The sequence below is a fragment of the Daphnia magna genome, linkage group LG5 (assembly GCF_020631705.1).
Source record: "Daphnia magna isolate NIES linkage group LG5, ASM2063170v1.1, whole genome shotgun sequence".
Lineage (NCBI taxonomy): Eukaryota > Metazoa > Arthropoda > Branchiopoda > Diplostraca > Daphniidae > Daphnia > Daphnia magna.
The window spans coordinates 8,866,148-8,881,084 of record NC_059186.1 but is presented as its reverse complement, the minus strand read 5'-3'; the positions used below and the strand labels follow the sequence as shown (position 1 = coordinate 8,881,084).

General features: G+C 41.8%; 5 protein-coding genes across 7 annotated transcripts; 2 read left to right on the top strand and 3 right to left on the bottom strand.

Annotated features, from left to right (window-relative positions):
- Positions 1 to 174: 174 nt before the first annotated feature.
- LOC116922808 lies at positions 175 to 3,288 on the top strand. Its single transcript, XM_032929240.2, has 7 exons — positions 175 to 436; positions 500 to 1,495; positions 1,565 to 1,769; positions 1,836 to 2,195; positions 2,259 to 2,432; positions 2,496 to 2,725; positions 2,797 to 3,288. The coding sequence occupies exons 1-7, from the start codon at positions 393 to 395 to the stop codon at positions 3,065 to 3,067; spliced, it is 2,280 nt and encodes a 759-aa protein (XP_032785131.2). The 5' UTR covers positions 175 to 392; the 3' UTR covers positions 3,068 to 3,288.
- Positions 3,285 to 5,497, bottom strand: LOC116922917 (JNK-interacting protein 1). 3 transcript variants are annotated; one of them, XM_045174101.1, is made up of 8 exons: positions 5,369 to 5,497; positions 5,181 to 5,310; positions 4,760 to 5,022; positions 4,570 to 4,701; positions 4,350 to 4,469; positions 3,831 to 4,273; positions 3,584 to 3,762; positions 3,285 to 3,520 (listed from the first exon to the last, which is right to left on the bottom strand). In XM_045174101.1, the coding sequence occupies exons 2-8, from the start codon at positions 5,261 to 5,263 to the stop codon at positions 3,448 to 3,450; spliced, it is 1,293 nt and encodes a 430-aa protein (XP_045030036.1). In that variant the 5' UTR covers positions 5,264 to 5,310; positions 5,369 to 5,497; the 3' UTR covers positions 3,285 to 3,447. The 3 variants fall into 3 exon arrangements, with proteins under 3 accessions (XP_045030036.1, XP_032785290.2, XP_032785291.2); XM_032929399.2 differs by having other exon boundaries at positions 5,181 to 5,450; XM_032929400.2 differs by having other exon boundaries at positions 4,350 to 4,466; positions 5,181 to 5,450.
- A 1,350-nt stretch (positions 5,498 to 6,847) lies between these two features.
- LOC116922854 (tryptophan 5-hydroxylase 1) lies at positions 6,848 to 9,701 on the top strand. The gene is made up of 15 exons (XM_032929311.2): positions 6,848 to 7,108; positions 7,178 to 7,270; positions 7,354 to 7,561; positions 7,637 to 7,737; positions 7,810 to 7,877; positions 8,007 to 8,057; positions 8,122 to 8,220; positions 8,282 to 8,328; positions 8,393 to 8,488; positions 8,561 to 8,600; positions 8,680 to 8,806; positions 8,880 to 8,940; positions 9,020 to 9,194; positions 9,259 to 9,397; positions 9,476 to 9,701. Exons 1-15 carry the CDS (start codon positions 6,923 to 6,925, stop codon positions 9,557 to 9,559), a joined length of 1,575 nt encoding a protein of 524 aa, XP_032785202.2. The 5' UTR covers positions 6,848 to 6,922; the 3' UTR covers positions 9,560 to 9,701.
- Positions 9,634 to 11,929, bottom strand: LOC116922858. The gene is made up of 4 exons (XM_032929315.2): positions 11,568 to 11,929; positions 11,250 to 11,326; positions 10,887 to 11,131; positions 9,634 to 10,816 (listed from the first exon to the last, which is right to left on the bottom strand). Exons 1-4 carry the CDS (start codon positions 11,821 to 11,823, stop codon positions 9,745 to 9,747), a joined length of 1,650 nt encoding a protein of 549 aa, XP_032785206.2. The 5' UTR covers positions 11,824 to 11,929; the 3' UTR covers positions 9,634 to 9,744.
- A 523-nt stretch (positions 11,930 to 12,452) lies between these two features.
- LOC116922992 (elongator complex protein 4) lies at positions 12,453 to 14,902 on the bottom strand. Its single transcript, XM_045174102.1, has 8 exons — positions 14,707 to 14,902; positions 14,600 to 14,635; positions 14,416 to 14,531; positions 14,122 to 14,350; positions 13,802 to 14,058; positions 13,530 to 13,742; positions 12,844 to 13,466; positions 12,453 to 12,759 (listed from the first exon to the last, which is right to left on the bottom strand). Exons 1-7 carry the CDS (start codon positions 14,843 to 14,845, stop codon positions 13,362 to 13,364), a joined length of 1,095 nt encoding a protein of 364 aa, XP_045030037.1. The 5' UTR covers positions 14,846 to 14,902; the 3' UTR covers positions 12,453 to 12,759; positions 12,844 to 13,361.
- Positions 14,903 to 14,937: the final 35 nt, after the last annotated feature.

The following is a 14,937-nucleotide window of genomic DNA, read 5'->3' as shown; positions in this document are numbered from 1 at the left end:
GAAACTTTTGTTAAGTGCGTAATTTCTGTTAATTTTTCAAAGTAATATTTTTCATCTCCCGAAAAGTTATTCCTGTTATAATATTGATCAATAGTCAATATTATTGAGTTTTGATTATTCGAATTAGTACCCTGAAGTGTTATCTGACAATGTCGTTCAGTTCAAAATTCAAAAATTCAGTTGGCGTTTATGTCTCCTTGACGTTTCTGGCATAAGCCCCTGATTAGACGCGTAACTTTCAAAATCGTTAGCAAACTTTCTGATTACAACTTATTATCTCATTCTACTCTACAAAAAGAGCTCCGTTCTGCCAGCCGCTTGCATATTTCTGTAATACTTTGCCTGAAGAAGTTGAATTCAAAAAAAGAATAACCTGGGTTTTACCAAAAGAGATGGAGCAGCCCGAAACGGTTGTAGACAAAGATGCCGAGATTAGGTAGATATTACAATAATTTCAATAATTTCAAATTCTTATCGATTTTTGGTGCTATAAATGTAGGAAATTGCTAGAAGAGAGGCGTGAAGAAAGAAAACAGAAATTGCTTGCAAGATTAGGTCGTAACTTGAGTAATCCTCCTAGTGTTTCATCCTGGGAGGCACTTACTGGAACTCTGAAAAGCAAAAAGGCACCAACAAATATCAACTTAGTAAACCAAAAAGAAACTGTTTCAATAAAAAATGAAAATGCTGCCAGACCAAAAAGTGTTTCATCTTGGGAAGCACTGAAAGGATCTTTAAGAAATAAAACAACAATGAAAGCTACACCGGTTCAACCAAATGAAGCAAATCTTGTCAAACTTCATGCTATTACTAAACCAGAGAAAGGTGTATCAGTGAAACGAACACTGTCCTTTGCCCAAACTGCCACCAGTCTGAAAAGAACAAATATTGCCAACAATGGGGCTACACTAAAACGGTCAACATCCTTTAAATCAATTCCAACCTCAACCAAGAAGCCAGTTGCTCCTCAAGTTTCTCAGTCCACTCGAGTACAGAAACAGAAACTTACAGTTCCAATTTCTCCAACTTTTAGTAACCGTACAAAGCAACCTCCGGAAGCCATCAAGCCACAATCGGTTACAGCTACTAAATCGGTCATGGTTTGCAAAATGCCAGCGAATAAAGTACCGAAACAAGTTTTGCACATTGCTTCATCTTCGCCAAAGACTGTGGACAATACGGCACATGTTGGCGCGGTAACTAAGCGCAAGTCTTCTTCTTGGATGATACCACTCACGCCAGAGCGGAAGGGTTCTCCTTCAAAGGCTGTCTCAAGCACCCAGCACACACCAAATATCAAGCCTTTCGTTCGAAAATCATTTAGCGAAGCACGGGCGGTGCCAATTCGTTCAACACAGATAAACCGTTCGGTTAGCACAGTTTCGATGAACCGACCTCCATCGACTTTCCCTCGCAAGAGCATCGCTCCGAGTACCCTAGGAAAGGAAAGCAACAGACGTTCAATTTGGAGCATCTCCAAAGAACCCTCTGAAAAGTAAACGATTTTATTCTGCAGTAATTCTTTCTTATTTTATTTTTGACATAACATTTCTGGTTTAAATAGAGAAAAGGTACAGCAGTGGTTGGAAAAGAGAGGCAGGAGTGTTGCAAGTTGTCGTCACTTGGGATGTTTAGGTCATGAACTGAAAGACTTTAAAGTTCCAGATCAAAAATCGACTAACGTCAACAAAGGCATTCGAATCAACCGACCCACCGATGAAAAATCGCACGAGAACGATGCAAACGAATACGGTTCTCCGCTACTCAAGGTATGAAGGTGTAAGCATATGGCCCACAAACAAATCAGTTGAGATATATGTGTAATATTCTTTTAGCGTAAGTCTTCTGTGATCAATACCACGTTCGAAAAGGAAACCGATGAGGAACGAATGCTGACACCACCTCCTCCACCAGATTTTGATAACAATGCTGTAGAGGATGAAGAACAAGTTCCACCTAATTCCTCTGTTTTAAACGTTACCTTTGAGAAGGAAGATGACAACCAGGAGGAACACGATTTGCCGTCGGTGCCACAGGCCATCGAAGCTGATTCTGCCATTCACCAACTTGAAGAAGCCGACAAATTTCACACCCCAACGGTGGACAATAAGCGAAATTCCACTCTGGATTTGACTGACTTGAAGGAAGGTCGCGTAGAAGCGCTGATGGAAACCATTTCGGCTTTATTCCAAGAGGTAAGCTTCACCGTTTACATTGTGAAAAGAGATCTACTTAGTAACAATTTCCTTCAATTGCAGCCTGTCTATCCTGAAGTGAAAATCGAAAGTTGGCTAAACCAATCGGAGGCAGCTTTTCCAGCAGTCAAGACAACCGCACTGTACTGGGATATCAAAGCCCGCCTGGAAGAACGACGCGGAAACACTATGGAGGCCCTTGACATCTACAGCCAAGCGCTTGAAAGCAAAACCGAGGTAACAACATCGTTTGTTCTTCATACAAATTTTCGCTAATTGTATATGCTTGTTTTTGTCCAGTCCTTGGATACGATGAAACAATTTTTCGACAACTTTTTATTGCGTATCGGATCAAATATGCCCACTGGTCAGCGGACGCCACTACTTAAAAGCTTGGGATTAGAGACTCCCATGATACGCCAAAGCCGACGACTTACGGTCCGGCGTCCCCTGTTGGATTCAGCTCAAGCGTTCAACTCAACCACCGTCAAGTATGAACTCAAATTGAAGCAAGTCTTTGATACCGTCGAGTAAGTTTTGCATTATGACATTTTGTGGTCAAAATTAATGTCTAATTAACTCGTTTTAATTTTTTGTTTAGTCAACAATTGCAAGAAAACAACTCGCCCACGCGGAAAAAGAAAGCCATGAAGACGCCTATGAAATTTAATGCTACTTGTAACACGATCTCCGTAGCTAGTGAAGGCCCGTTTCAGTTGCTTGCAACCCCAGTGAGGCGTTCCATGAGACCAAAATCACAGCGCTCGATGGTTACACTAGACGAGAAAACCTTCTATGTGACCGACCTAGATCAGCTTTCGCCAACCACGAAAGCCAAGGCTGTGCTGAGGGAAAATAAAGCCTTGGCTTAAGATCTCTGATAATTGGCCAGTAGCCCGCAGTCAAAGCGTAAAATCTTCCAGTTCTATCCCAACTTTGCCCCTTTTTTTTTTGTTGTTTTTCTTTTCTTTTTTTCACAGGTCCCAATTTCGTTGTTTTTTACCGCATTTCTTTTCTTTCGATGTAGTTGTCGAGAATAATGATTTTTTTTCCAGCCTCGTTCATTCTTCATAAAAGATCGATTGCAAATTCATTCGCAGTGTTTGTATTCCGATTCACGTTGGATGAGCGATGAGATGAAGCTCTCTAATAAAAAACTGAAAAAAAAAAACATTGCCAACTTTGTATATCACAAGGAGAAAATGTAAGTAGAGGAAGTAATGAAATGAAGCGCCGAATTTGTTGTTTGAGCTCATTCCATGTAGAACTCGTGAATTGGGTAGGCTAACTCGACGAACTTGCGGCAGAACCGTTGGAAGGCTCTCCTGTAGACAATATATGGATCGTTTTTATAGTAATCCAGAATGTAAAATTTTACGTTAGAATACCCGATAGCTTCAGCCACATGACGAGTGGATCCATTTCCCTGAAACACGTGACAGGCGAACCGTTCTTCGTTTGGATGTTTTGTAATGAAGCCGAGGTAGTGCTGTTCGGTCGGATGAAATCCGCAAAAGGTAACATTTTTCAGTGCAAAAAAGTAATCGTGGCACGGGAACCGATCCGGCTGCAAGTCGTCAGTGTGGTTAGTTTCTATACTAAATTGTAATGCGTAAAAGATGAAGATCATCGTACGTCGTTTTGTTTGCATTTATCCATGACGTGAAGTCCTTGGTCAGATATTTCTAGAATGCAAGACTGTGGAAGAGCTATTGGTGTCTTCCGCATCCGGTCGACGGCAGAACAGAGAACCTGTTCGCCTTTGTTCACCAGGGTCTCGACAGATCCCAGGAAATCGAGGACGTATCGTTCTTTATTAACCCGACGTCCATCAGGATCGAAATCGTAGTCGACATCAACGACGTAGGCGGAAGGGAAGATGCCTCGGCGTTGAGTCCTCAAGTTGATCCCGTCGCACCAGCAATCGTCTGCCTCTTGCTGGACATACACAGGATCTCCGATATCGATGTCAATTTCGTCAGAATGTCGTCCTGTAAATTTGTGCAATCCACGATGGGTAGCTTCGACGTCGGTCAGAGGTGGAAGCGATTCGGCGCTTGGTGTTGAAGATGCAGTGTCTGTTTTCGTAAAGCATTCCATTGTTATGAGCAAGAAAAAAAGAATAATAATGAGAAGGGGTAAAACCATTCTTACCCGGGATATTGTATGGTGAAGAACCTTTAGAGCCTTCCGGAGAATGAGCCGTCGAATCTCGGCCCGAATCGCCATCAGTGCCCGGCCAGACATCTGACTCACACGGGCTTTGTTCGTCTGCTTTAGTTTTTCGGTGATAATAATAACATTGATACCATCAGGCCTTTGTTATTATTTGTCATTTTGCACAGCCTGCTAGGCCATTAAAATACAATGCTACCTCGATACTGGAGATGTGGTTTGAAAAATTGGCGATGACGTTGTTCGGATACTAAAGGCACACATGTTGATGCGCCGATATCCAACTGTGACAACTCGTCGGCAAGTGACGGAGTTCGCTTAAAATCTAATTCTGTTAAAGAAATGGAATTAATGGCACGATTCTAAATATCTTTTTACTCTTGACATACTTTGGTGCTGATGGATTTTTGGAATCTCTGGTAATTTTCTTCGTTTTCGTTCAGGTGGTTTCTGGTTGAATTCCTTGGCTGGATTACTTGCATCGTCTTCTGCTTGAACTGGAGCTATTGTTACGGTTTCAGGTGTTGTTCCAGTGCATACCTCTTCGACGATGATCGATTCCCGATTGGCAAACGGTGTTTCTGTCACACAGGACGATAATACGCCCTCAAAATTTGGTAAATCATCGCAAGGCGTGATGTCGTGAACTAAACTGAATTGTGCAACCAAATGAACAAGAAAATTAAGAATCCATATGTTATTACAGTTTCTGCCCCCTCCAGTTACTACTTTCACCCATAAAACGGAGGCTATAATCGATGGGCATGGAACCCAAATGGCGACTTGGTAAACATTTGATAAGCGACTTACGTGTAACATTTGGCTGGTGCTCGGATGTGTTGAGGTAATCGATCGAAGTGCAGACGAAATTCTTCGTACTCTGAATCCGCCATAATGTTTTAGAAAGGAGCCGCAACTCTTGAATCGGCACGACGATGCTCTTGTTTTAAATTTAAATGTTAATTTCGTCCACTTTAACAAATTTCATCTGTTTTTACTAAGAAATTCGAAGGTACGTGTAGAACCGATTGGGAAGGACCCACTTTGGCTTTCCTCCTCGCTGGATTCTTACCACATAGACTGGAGAATAAAGGTGTGGCTGGCTTAGTCCCGGGATTGCGCATGCCCGCGGCACTCGTGTTCCATGTCACCCGAAGTATAGCGTGAGCATACAAGAAACGTGTATAGCGAGGCCATGGGGGTATTGATTTTTTTGTTTTCCTTCTTTACAAGACCCGTTTTTTCTGTGTGTTTTATAAAACACTTGGACGGGTCGATTAATCTAATGTATGGACATCCGGCAGTATACTCCTCTTGTCTCCTTCCTGGCTACCGTGATGTTCTCATATGCACAGGAAACATGTTGATGTTGTGCGTATATACTTGAGCAATATCCACTTGAAAGATGTGGATTAACAAAATCATTCCGATCATCAGCAAAAATTCACAGCAGCTACGGATATCTTTCTTTTTTTAAGCCTTCGAGAACCATATCATGCATCATGTGCCCTTTTTTTCTTTACTGGGAAAGACTTTTCCGCCCCGCCTTTATTGATAAATCAGGGCGACCTTAATCTGATGATGGAATGCGTTTTGTCCATTCAACGGGAGACGATGAAAAACGTTGGTAGCCGCCATGGGAACAAGACTGACTTTAAAATCGCTTTCAGCGAATGAAAAAATAAAAGAAAATGGTGTATAGGTGTCTTTGATCAAATAGATTCAATGACGCAAGCGAAACGTCTGACGGATCTTGTTTTTTTCTCTTCATTGTTTGTTTGTATCGAATCGACCGGAAGTTTCCATTCGGCTCGTCCATTTGGGAATAGATATCGTGCTGTATATATTTTTACATTTCTAAGCTATTCCAAGCGTCGACACGAGCTGATTATGGAATCGTTTTTCTTGGCCACTTCACCAGGTCGAACGACGTCGCCCACCATTGGGAGAGATAAATCCATGACGCCCCTGCCAAGCAACTATCGAGGCAAAGAAGCGCCTAGATCGTCGAGAGCACTCCAGAGGATTGCAATATCCATCTGATTACAGAACCTGACTGTTGAATAGCAATCATCCACCAAAAGCTCTGGCAATCTTGATGAACGTTGCGATGCAAAAATGCAACGAAGGCTGTTAGACCAACCTATGCCATCCCCCAACAGCAGAAACGACTATTGTTCATTCACCTTTTGCTATTTTTTTGTTAAAAAGTATTCACCAGAATTTGTGAATCTGTTTCAGACAATAGTGTGTAATGATCAGATCTATATCATATTCGTGTGATTTTTCTTTTCTCTTTGTTAGATTTTGAAACCATGGTTACAATTGGTTTCGTCAGACACTTGACAGGATTCCTTGTACACAGAAATATAGCTGGAGATGGATATGTTCTGAATCTCTAAAGAAATACATCTGCTAAAAGGAGGTAGAAGATGTTGCGATCAGATTAAGCCAATCGGCGCTGTGAGACTTGGGTGTGCGCGTGGGCGAACAAAACACGCGCCATCAGGCTTTCCAACGCAACAAGCCCTAGGTCGAAGCGTATATAAACGATGGCCCAACAGTTCGCTTTGGACAACATCTTCCACGTTTTCTTACCGGAGTTGCTATCATCAGGATTTTGTCAGGGAACTATCGCAGACATGAGCGGATCGGGTAAAGGTCTCCTCGGTCTTTGGCTCTACAGGATGGGCGAAGAAGAATGGAAAATGAAGGACTCGTACCATGGAGATAGAGAAGTATTAAATTTTAAGTTTTATGGCATTACGTAGCAATTAAATAATAATTTGTTTTTGTTTGAAAATGAGATGACACCTAAAACGGACACCAAAACTAACACGATGATCTTCTCGCTCAAGAACCAACCTGGTGGATTAGCCAGAGCTCTCAAAGTGTTTCAAGTTAGTGCACATAGTTCTCTCTTGAAATATTCGTAATGTCAGATTGATTTCCACAAATCATAAAATGGTTTCATGTAATTAAGGCGAAACGAGTGAACGTCGTTCACATTGAATCACGCCCGTCAATGCGTCGCAATTCCCAGTACGAGATCATGGTGGATGTCCAATGCAACGATGATCAAATGACCGACCTCATCGCTTCGCTTCAAAATGAAGTAGCTGCTGTTAAACTGGCCGAATTCGACATGGGACTCGATCCTCCAATGTCACCGGCCATCAGTGAAAGCTTCGGTAAATTATAGTTGCTCCTCTAGCAACATTCACTTTGTCCGATTTAGGACTAACTGTTGAATTTTCTTGTAATAGAAAATTTTGAGGACATGATCTGGTTCCCGAGACGCATCTCCGAATTGGACCAGGCTCAGCGGGTTTTGCTTTACGGTGCGGATTTAGACGCCGACCATCCGGTGAGTGCAACCAAATCACGCATCTATAAGCCATGCAATAAGACTAATAATCTATGATTGGCTTTCAAAAAGGGATTCAAAGACCCCGTGTACCGTAAAAGGCGAAAGTACTTCACAGACTTGGCCATGGCTTATCGCTAGTAAGTGAATATCCATTTTTATGTTATGGGTTTTTATCTTTATGTGCTGAGACCTAATCAAATCTTACGTCACTTTACTTACTGCGTACTTTTTGATCCGACTACTTGATTGAATTTCTGCGATAAAAGTGGAGAGCCTATTCCGAGAGTTGAATACACTCCCGAAGAGATCAAAACATGGTATTGATGTTATTTGATACTCTTCGAATCGTCAATACCTTAATCAAATTGTTCTTTAATTTAGGGGGGTTATCTTCTGCGAACTACATAAGCTGTATCCCGTCTACGCTTGCAAAGAATATTTGGAAAACTGGCCACAGTTGGTAAAATACTGCGGTTACAGGTAGAGCAACTGCAACTGAATCCACTTTTAACACTTGAATAAAAACGTGAATTAATTGCAGGCAGGATAATATCCCTCAGCAGGCTGACTTGAATAACTTCTTGAAACGTAATCAAGTCAATACTTTCCTTATGTTATCTTATTCTCTTACAACCTTTTGATTTTTCCACAGGTAAAACGGGATTCACCATCCGACCGGTTGCAGGTTACCTCTCTCCAAGAGATTTCTTAGCTGGGCTAGCGTTCCGCGTATTCCATTGCACCCAATGTAATTATAAAATTTCATCTGGATTGTCGTTGAAATTTCTTAAATCAATCACGCTGTACTGTTATTCTTTAGATATCCGCCATAGTTCAGATCCCTTCTATACTCCCGAACCGTAAGCCCTCAAAATAATTGATATTGAAATTCCTCATTTATTCAATGCATTTAACAATGTGAATTTGACAATCTGTTAGCGATTGCTGTCACGAACTATTGGGACACATGCCATTGCTGGCCAACCCGAGTTTTGCCCAGTTCTCACAGGAAATCGGGCTTGCATCTCTGGGTGCCACAGACGAAGAAGTCACTAAACTCGCCACAGTAAGTTATATTTGAATATTCGTGACTTGTATCAAGATTGCAACATTTTTATTTTATTTTTTTATGGTCATAGTGTTATTTCTTCACCGTCGAGTTTGGCTTATGCAAAGAGAATGGTGCCCTCAAGGTGTACGGTACGATATCTGTCACTCAAGACATGCTGTAGTTTTCATTTTGTTCATCAGTTACGCACTTGGGGGTGTATTGCGACAGGTGCGGGATTGCTATCGTCCATCGCTGAATTACGTCACGCTCTATCAGAGGAAGCCAAACCCAAAATAAAACTATTCGATCCAGAGGTAACTGCCCGCGAGGAATGCATCATCACATCTTTCCAAAACGCTTACTACTTCTCGGAATCCTTTGAGGAATCCAAAGAGAAGATGAGGTTTGAATGAATTTCTCATTTGTTTGATTTCAAAAATTGCCAATATTTGTGTGCATAAACGCAGGAAATTCGCGGCTACGATCAAACGCCCGTTTGGCATCCGTTACAATCCGTACACTCAAAGTGTCGAAGTGCTCAGTTCGGCTGAGAAAATCGTCGGTCTCATGAGCGAATTGCGTGGCGACTTGTGCATCGTTCACAACGTACTTTCTCTTTCAAAGAATTAAAAATTGATTCTTGTTTTTCTTATTAAAAAAAAAGATCTCCTTTTCAAAATACAGGCTCTACAAAAGATCCACGAACAGGACGATTCCATCAATGTCGACCAATTGGCTAGTATTCTCAACAAAGACATGCCCATCTGAATCCCCTCCGAGTCTATTAATCACCCAAAATATACTGATGTCTCTCAACTGTGAAAAAGCTTCTAGAACACTAGTAATCGCGACACGTTGTATTAGACATAAATATAAGGAACAGATGCATAAATAAAACAATACAGTAATAGACAATCGAAATAACTTAAAAACCAAAAGATTGGCAAGGAATATTATCCAACATTAGGAATAGCTCTCATCATTCTACGCATCGATCCGCGAAAGAAGTCCCACATCTTGTTAACGGTGTATTGCTTGACACAATAGAGGCCGTGAGTTGCGTCAGAGGCTCGCTGGAACGTCGACACAATATTATTCCCGAAATCGAAAAACGAATTTCCAGTGGTGAGTGTTAATGGAGGCAATAAGCTACTGGAAGTACGAACAGGTTCCGGGACGAGTTTGTTTCTAAATTCCGGTGGCTTCAATCCGATCTCAGACACCTCTGGTTTAGAGCTCATCAAGAGGAGATGATCCAGTTTCCCTGATGCTGGAACACCTGGTACAACACCAAAGATAGAAAGGAAAACTGGTCGGCTGACCTGTTCGATCATGTCGGCCAAACTATCGGGATTGTTGGTAGGATCTTGTTCGTCCACTCGAACTTTGCTACCGGACAGAGTACTGAAATAGTTGCGCAGGTAAAAGCGCGCGATGGACATGGCCACTTCTTGTACATCCGGTGCGGATTGCTGGTTTAACGTGTTCGATACTTCATCGCGTATCGCAGGTCGGGGGATCATGGAAAACAGCGAACTAATTACTTCCGAGGCATTTTCGCTCTTGAGGAAATTGGTGACCGCGTTCGTCACGAATCCGACAGCGTCATCCTCAAGCCCGCGGCTACCGGGCCACGAAGTTCTCTGTGCGAAACGGTGATTGAAAATGTTGTAGGTCAAGTATTCGAAGAAACAGTGGCCAGCATCCATTTCCTCGGCATAGTCGACGGCAAGGCGTTGATAACGATCGACGTAAGAACCCAACTGGAAATTGTTGAGCAATTCACGCCATGCCCCACCATCGAACATGTCAACCAAGCTCTCGATGACCGGACCGAAAAGTCCAAACCGTTTCAAAACCATCCTCAATGGCGAAGTGTTCGTCTCTTGACTTGCTGGCTTCTTCTGTGAATCCTCCGGCGGGCGGACAGTTATTCCGGATGACGTAGCTATCACGGCGCTTTGGGCGTCGACGCTGTTCAGCGAACTTTGAACGTTCGACAATTTTCGTCCCTCCGGCAAGCTCCTTTTTAATAGAATTATACCCACATCAGATTTCCTAGTTTAATTACAACGTAATAAGAGAACATGTTTACCGTCGACGGCGCGGACGAGTACAAGAAAGAAGTTTGCGGTATTCAAGGCCCATCGGCACCCAGGTTCGTGTGTGGGCTGATCGAGCATATGCTTGCAAGCAACCACGGATAGGCTCAATGTCATTTCCGGTACTCGACTGTTCAGATTGACGGGTAGTGAATTCATTTGCGATCAACGTCTGGCAAGCGCCTTTGAAAATTCGTGTCCAGTTGGATTCATTCTCGTTTTCGGGTGGAGGAGGCAGCTAATTTCAAGCACACGTCATAATAAATGTCGAACAAATGTGACATCACAGGTTGAATTAGAAAAATTTACAGTGAGAAAATGTGTTCACAGATGAAAGAAAAATGGTGTAGTCAAACCTGGTTTCGACAAAGAAGTACACACGAATCCTTGTTCGATGACTGGAAACTCGAGTTGACTCGGACAGGTTGCATACCTGGCAAATTGGAATACACACAAAAAGAGGGAAACAAAATTTGTAGCTTTTACTATCTGATTTTTGAATGCCTCCAGGCTACTAAGATAGACTCTTGCCCCACTGTTGGCAACGGCATTTATGATGGCCGTTTTCTTAAAAAACAATTTGAAAAAAACGTTCCAGCTTGATTGACGGTTGGTCCAAATTTGAATGTGACATAATTAGAGAACAAGGCCAAGTTCGAATAACTAATACGTACTCATAGGTAACCGGATCATGTGAGATGTTTTCCACGATTGGACGAAGAATTGACACTCGCAGGTGACTGGTACTTCGGTAGCGTTGTCTTTAAGCGGTTGCGCATCTAATGTCACTTGTGTTCGATTCAAATCGGGCTGTCCGTTGATGTCTGCCCACACTGTCAAAATCGAAAGGCCGATGCCGAATAGAATAACAACATTTCGCGAAATTCTAGGCATGATCGAAGTTAACTGGTTAAAAGTACGACGGGTCATGACTTGGCGGCAGGAGGACACCCTCCAAACTAAACTGAAAGCATAGAGTACAGTGGCTTCAGGTATATACGTGCGCACACACACTTGCCTCAGCCAGCCTTTTCGGTCGGTACGTGTGTGTGTGTGTGTGTGTGTGTACCTGTGACTTTCAAAATTCTCTTTTCTTCTTGACCGATAAAGAATTGAGGATCCTCCTTTCCTCGACGTTCTCAACACTCTCCTCGAGGCTATTTTTCTTTTCTTTTTTGGGTTTCCCCGGCTTGCCACGAGTGACCCATTCCGCTTGACCCGATTGTTCGAGTCAATGACCTCATCATTTTAAATCCCCCCCCCGTTTGTCGCGACACGCGAAACTTAACACTGAAAGCTATTTTTTTTCTCCCCAATGACCGTACTTTAGACAACCTTCCAACGATTGGAGTGCAAATTCCGTATCAGACCGTTAAAGCTGTGTGCTTCTAGCCATTTCCCGTTTTTTTTCTTTCTATCTCCCACTATACCGTCTCAACATATTTACGTCTTGAAAAAAAAAATTCAAATCATCAGTGACCGTCAAAAGCCCACGGGCTACTTTGAAACACAGGCACCTGACTGGCAATGAATTGTTGTCGGAAAAAAAAAGTCTCGTGTCCTGGGAAAGAAACAATTTATTACTAGAACGCCAACAGGATTGGGGCAGATATCATTATTATAATAATGTCTCAAGAAAAAAAAAAAAAAAAAAGGTAAAAATTATAATCTGGACTTCTATGGAACCTCAGTGGTGGTGTCAGATGTTACTGTTTCTGCTGTTACAGTACCGGCTGACGTTGTTGTTGTCGATGTAGTAGAGCACCTCTTTTTGTTACGACCGTGACATCGATGAGCGTGGTAATGGTTACCGTGTCCGTGATGACGCAACTCTCGCGCTTCTGGAACAGATGCTTGTTCGCTACTCTAAATAATAATAATAATAAAAAAAAAATAGAGCGTATTCCATATCTTCAACTAGTGAAACAAATAAGAGATATGAAAGTTTACCGCGATAATTAGCTGGATGCACACTAGCACGAGAACTGCAGCTATGGACTTGTTCATTTTCTGATAGTAGTGGTTTTTATTTTTCTGGCACGTAACAATCTACCAGCAGTTCTCTTTTATAAAGCGTTTTGTTGGCTTCCAAACCGACCACATCTGTAATTCACATGTGGTGTCGCGGTATGTGAACGACAGTTGCAACGTGCGACACGCCGTAAATAAGGCAAAGGTGCGTTCAAAAAAAAAATGATGAATAATGGACAGTGAATCAGCACAGACTTTGGGTTTTCCAAAACACACACGCCAGAAAACGATTTCGAAACAGATAGTCGCATCCGTTTTAGACATTAGCTTTCAGAATAGTTAGCGGTTTGTGCAGCAGATGGTACATGACTATGTCAGTAGATGAGTGGCACGGAAACTTACTTTAAAAAAAAAGGAAAATGGCGAAAAGGTAAGGGCTCCCATGTCGTATATTTACAAAAACACAAGAGCTTTCTGATATAACCGACAGATTCATCTCAGAAATCGAGATTGGTCTTTGATGCAGCGGATGAACAACCAAGTGATGATGAGTGGTCAGGCGATGATTTGTCATCGTCAATAGCCGGTGGAAGGTGAAGCTTCTGTTGTTACAATAACCACACACATATTATAAATAGAAATAACTTGTGATTGGGATAGGATACCTCTATTTTGAACTTCCTTTTAGTGGCTTTGAATCCGTAAGTGGTTGTCCCATCCTGACCTAAGATGGGTTTGAGTGATGTTAGATTTGCCACCTTTTTTAATTCGAGGATGCCGTGGACGTCCATCAGATCACGGAGGTGAGGATCTTCTCGCAACGATTTTAGTTGAATTACGACATCAGCCAAATGCCGACTCCGAGAAACCAAACTTTGCTGGGAGGTAAAAGTATACTGTTGTAATCTTAAAGGAACAAATTCGAAAAGACTATTACGTTTAACAATTGATGAGGAATGGTTACTAAAGCTACTGCGTTGGTTGATCGCACTATTGATTTGAGCAGTAACAGTGTAGCCGTAAAGTCCGTAGAAAGGCTACTTTTGTTTTCATCAAACTGCCAAAAAGGGGAGCCAAACGAAGAGACCACAATTCTTAATAGATTAGGGCTAGTACCCGAATCCAGCTCCCACTTTTTAATAGCTTCCTCGATCGCCTTTAGTAAACTTAAACAATTGGAATTTTTAAGTGTTCCTATGATTGAGGTTCCCAAGTTATTCACTGATACAACTGTTGATATATTTCAGACAAATTTACCTGTTCCTCTTTGTAAATTGGGTGTAACTGTCTCACCCCAGACTGCTAAATTGGCCTTTTGAGTTTCAGGCATGACATAAGGTATGGACAAATCAAAGGCATTGCCTAATCGCTGATTGTTGTCTTCTAAAGTAAGATTCTCATAGCGCCATGCTATCTTCAATTCCTCCCTGTTTTCAATTATATTTGTCTCTCTGGGTTCTGTCACAGGAGATGGCAGGTTATTGAGCTGTGAGATTTAAAAAAACTGTAATTGAGATAAAGGATGGTAGTAGTTTAAGATTGTCTTCTCACAAGGTCCCATGGATTTTCATTTAATGAAGCAGATAATAGAAAGTTCTTTTGCATAGCTCCTTCTGCCAGGAAATACTTTGTAATTATTTTGGCATATGAACCATAGATATCCTCCTCTATTTAAAGGCAAATGGGTTTAGTATACATGTAAGAAATTGAGAATAAAATTTAATGGAAGAAGTACCGACTACACAAAGTGACCCCAGCGGTAAACCGCCATCTAAATGAAAATATTGCACAGACAAAACTCTTGTTACAGTCATAAATAATAAAATACTAAAGAAAAACTACCAATAATCTGATCCAGTGAAGTAACACCAAAGGACACATTAAGCGTACTGTTTACAGCAGATATTTTGGTACCTAAAATGTTTGGATTTGATGGTTTTATTCTTTTTTGAAAACTTGAAATTTTAATATTAGCCGCCATGTTGACATATGACTTTTTGTTTTGGAAGACTCGTCTGCTCGCACATGTGTTTTCGTGCAGTTGCAGTATCTATTTTAGACGCTACGAGTCTC